Source organism: Pundamilia nyererei, unplaced genomic scaffold, assembly GCF_000239375.1.
Source record: "Pundamilia nyererei isolate P.nyererei 1_Seehausen unplaced genomic scaffold, PunNye1.0 scaffold00060, whole genome shotgun sequence".
Classification (NCBI taxonomy): domain Eukaryota; kingdom Metazoa; phylum Chordata; class Actinopteri; order Cichliformes; family Cichlidae; genus Pundamilia; species Pundamilia nyererei.
Window position 1 is genome coordinate 998,779 of NW_005187461.1, and position 3,564 is coordinate 1,002,342.

The window sequence follows — 3,564 nt, forward strand, 5'->3', positions numbered from 1 at the left end:
TTTGCTCGTTTGTGTTGTTGTGTTTGCACATCTCTGTTGCTTGTGGGGCTCGCACACAAGAATTTCACTCGCATGTGCTGTGCCAGTGTGCCTGCACATGTGATGTGACAATAAAAGTGATTTGATTTGATTTGAGCTTAATCTTCAGTGAGTGTAACTTTTTTCTTGTAGTTTATTCAGATACAGTTCATAGTAATATATGGTAGGCTTAGTGCACCATGGATGCTTTTATTTTCAATGCAAAGCACCAAGAATTTCATTATTAACATGCCACATGGCAAGTGTCACAAGGCTTTGCATATAGCATTTTAAAATATTACATATTCATCTGTTACTCATCACTTTCTAATCATCTCGATCGTTGATGCTTCGTGCCATCCTTTCCAGTGTTGTCAGATCAAATAATGTCAAAGAACCCCAATGTTCTAACTCCAGGATGGGAACATTTTTCAAAAACACTTATCAAAGACTTTTAAGTAACAAAAAAAGATACAACGCTACCTTAATGCAAGAAAGGGCAGGGGGCAATACCAAGTTCAAAGTTTGTACAAAGTTGCAAACACTTAAACTTGTGACTATTTTAGCTACAGCAAAAACCATAGTTACATGTTACCAGCAGGCAGAGGTGGGTAGTAACTAATTACCTTTCCTCAGTTACATTTACTTGAGTAACCTTTTGTAAAACAATTACTTTTAGGAGTAGTTTTACTTTTTACTTTTACTTGAGTAATATTATTATAAATCGCTACTCTTACTTGAGAAAAATTGCTGGCTACTCTAGTCAGTGTGAGTAACTTCACTGAATGAATGATAAACAAGTTTAAACCAAAAATGAATGAGACACAGACACAAACCTACAGTTTGTGTCAAAGCGACACTTGTTGTTTGTACATAAAGTTTGTTGATTTAATTCTATTCTATCTGCTGAGCCTGTTGTGCCATTTGGAGATCAAATCAATTAACACCATATATTGTCACTGGGAGTACTTTACCCAATTTTAATATATGTGTGTGTGGGTATGTGTGTGTGTGTTTTATATTGAACAAAAATTGATTTGGAAAAGTGTTTCTTCTGCTTAGATGTATTATTTTGTAATCATGTTATTTATATGTAGCAAAGTTGGGCTAAACTTTATATTTTTGTCTGTCTGATTGTCTCATTTTTGAACATTAAATCAGATGTTATGATCAGTTACTCAGTACTCAAGTAGCCCTTTTTTACTAAATACTTCTTTACTCTTACTTGAGCCATTTTCTACTTTTACTTGAGCAAAACTATGTTGAGGTAGTGCTACTAATGAGTACAATTTTTGGCTCCTCTACCTCTGCCAGCAGGTAAGGTAGGCTGCCCTGTAAAGAGAGTTCACAGGTGTAGCGTCACCAAACTTCGTCACCCAATCAGAAGTCAGCTGGGTGTGACGCGAAATAACCAGGCGAGATTCAGCGCTGTTTGTTGAGACCGCGTAAAATGTTTGTAGCCTACTGCACACGGAAAGCAACCCGTTATTTCCTAAAACTACAAGTGCTGAGGAAGTTTATTGATAGTACGAACTTCTACTGGCTTGTTATTAGTTTCTGAAGGGAAAATTCGCTGTAAGCTAACAAATGTATTCTTAAGTTCACCGGCGTTGCTGAAGCTTGCTAGCTAACTGATTAACTTCAAGGCCACGTTTTTACAGAACGACTAAATGTTGTAAAGCATTTTTTTCCTGGTCTATTTGTTGCAAGTATTTAATGTTCTCTGTACTCTGCCAAAGAACGTGTGAAAGATGGGGCGGGAGAAGGACGCTAAAGAAGACGAGAAGGCCAAGCACAAAGCGACGAAACTGAAAAGACTGAGTGACAGTGAACGCGCAGGAGCTGGGGGAGATAACATCAAGAAGAGGTGAGTGTTGCGCGTGTCTGCTGGAAAGCTATATATACACACATGTATATGACAGGCACAGTTTAGCGAACACTTTATCATTATTCCATCATGAGAGACTGAGGGGCCATTATCAAATCAACTCCCCGAGCCACCGTGTCCTGATTGCAGCTCCCTGATGATATATGCATGTGACCTGACTGAAGCACGTCCAACATCTGTTCAGCGTCGACACAGGGACCAGATCAAAGCTGTTTTTCGCAGGGAGCTTTGCCTTTCATGTTGTAGAATGTGGAGACAAATTAATTTGGATTAAAAAATGTTAATGAATAAGTTGAGCCATATGGCAGTATGGGTGCCGCTAAATGGGGGGAAACAGTGTTACTGGAAGACTGCTGTACTGGCTGAGCTGTCACGCAGGCTGATGCCATTGAGTGCATGCATTAATTCCACTGTGTACAGTGGGTACTCCATCTTCATATGAATAAATTAATTTACTTTGATATCTGATGCGTTTATTAGCATGCATATGTGAGCAGACAAATGAATGTGGAGTGATCTGTCATTGGCTTGTGTAATTGATGAGAGCAGAGAGATGAATAGACACCTGAAAGCGGCACTGGCAGCAGAGCAGACGGCTTTCTGTGACAGCTAGCCTCATGTTATTTCATGGCACACTGACTGAATTACTGATAAAGGATCAACTTATCCTTCTCAGGTACAAGACTCGGGGAACTAATTTTCCTGAGCAAGTGGCTCCTGCTTTAACTGGCGAACTGCCTCATTCAGATGCTGGGGATTCGTAATTTAAAAAAGAGAGGAGTAATTACAGCTCAGTTTCATTTGGCATCCTGCTCTGAAGGTTGGAAAGGTCACAACTCAAAAAAAAGCAGGCTCAGGGCTGTGGGAGGCTCCTCTGGGACACTGCTTGTCTGATTGGTGGCATTTTGTAGTGTTGTCTGTCTAGAATAATCGTATCTCGGCGTGGACACGAGTCTAACATCATCCTAATATGCCCTCAAGCCTTCACTTGATAACAGCATAGCTCTAACTGTCTGTTAATGCAGCGCTTCTCTGACTTGTCTTGTTTCAAAGACGGCATCATTAACAGCATTTTTCTTTTCCTTTCGTCTGTCATGGCATCCCAATGAACAGCCCAAATCCAACTAAAGCCACGGAGAACATGGATAAAAGAAAATCTCATAAAAAGGTAATTTTTAAAAAGCGGCCTATCAGCCACTGAAATGTGACCCAGTGGGGAGGGATCATTCGTGTCCGCCTATAACTCATGCATATTCCACATGAACATGAACAAATCCCACTCCATTGTCTAACCCAGTGGTTCCCAAACTTTTTTTGCTGAGCCCCTCTTTGTTTTACAAGAAAAATATTGAATCAAGAATGTGGGATACTGTCCGTGATTTGAACAGCCCAGCGCTGCTCCCGACAAAGGGAAAAGCAATTCTGCAGGGAGACCTACCTCGGCACTTGTGCAGGTGAAGCCAAAGGGAAGATTTGCTTCACCATATTTTCTAGTCTTTGGCTTAGAATGAAGTTGGTTTGGAAACATATTCAGCGATGCTTCATCTCCTGCTTTGCGTTTGTGTGGGCGCCCCGTGCTAGCAGTGTCCAAGCCTTTAGTTTTTTTTTCTCCTTGGCATACCGCGCCCCCCCTGCAATGGCTCTGCGCCCCCCCCCCC

The 3,564-nt window shown here is 41.0% G+C and overlaps 1 protein-coding gene across 5 annotated transcripts in view; it reads left to right on the forward strand.

Moving 5' to 3' along the window:
• The first annotated feature begins 1,365 nt into the window (after positions 1 to 1,365).
• The window catches only part of LOC102212067 (DNA topoisomerase I, mitochondrial), a 27,876-nt gene continuing 25,677 nt past the window's right edge, over positions 1,366 to 3,564 (forward strand). The window contains exons 1-3 of one of the 5 annotated variants that reach the window (XM_005734751.1): positions 1,366 to 1,433; positions 1,758 to 1,885; positions 3,020 to 3,074. In XM_005734751.1, coding sequence (XP_005734808.1) covers positions 1,770 to 1,885; positions 3,020 to 3,074 — 171 coding nt within the window. In that variant the 5' untranslated portion in view covers positions 1,366 to 1,433; positions 1,758 to 1,769. Of the gene's footprint in view, positions 1,594 to 1,757; positions 1,886 to 3,019; positions 3,075 to 3,564 lie in introns of all 5 variants that reach the window. The other 4 variants (XM_013911318.1, XM_005734749.2, XM_005734748.2 and 1 more) reach the window with 4 other exon arrangements.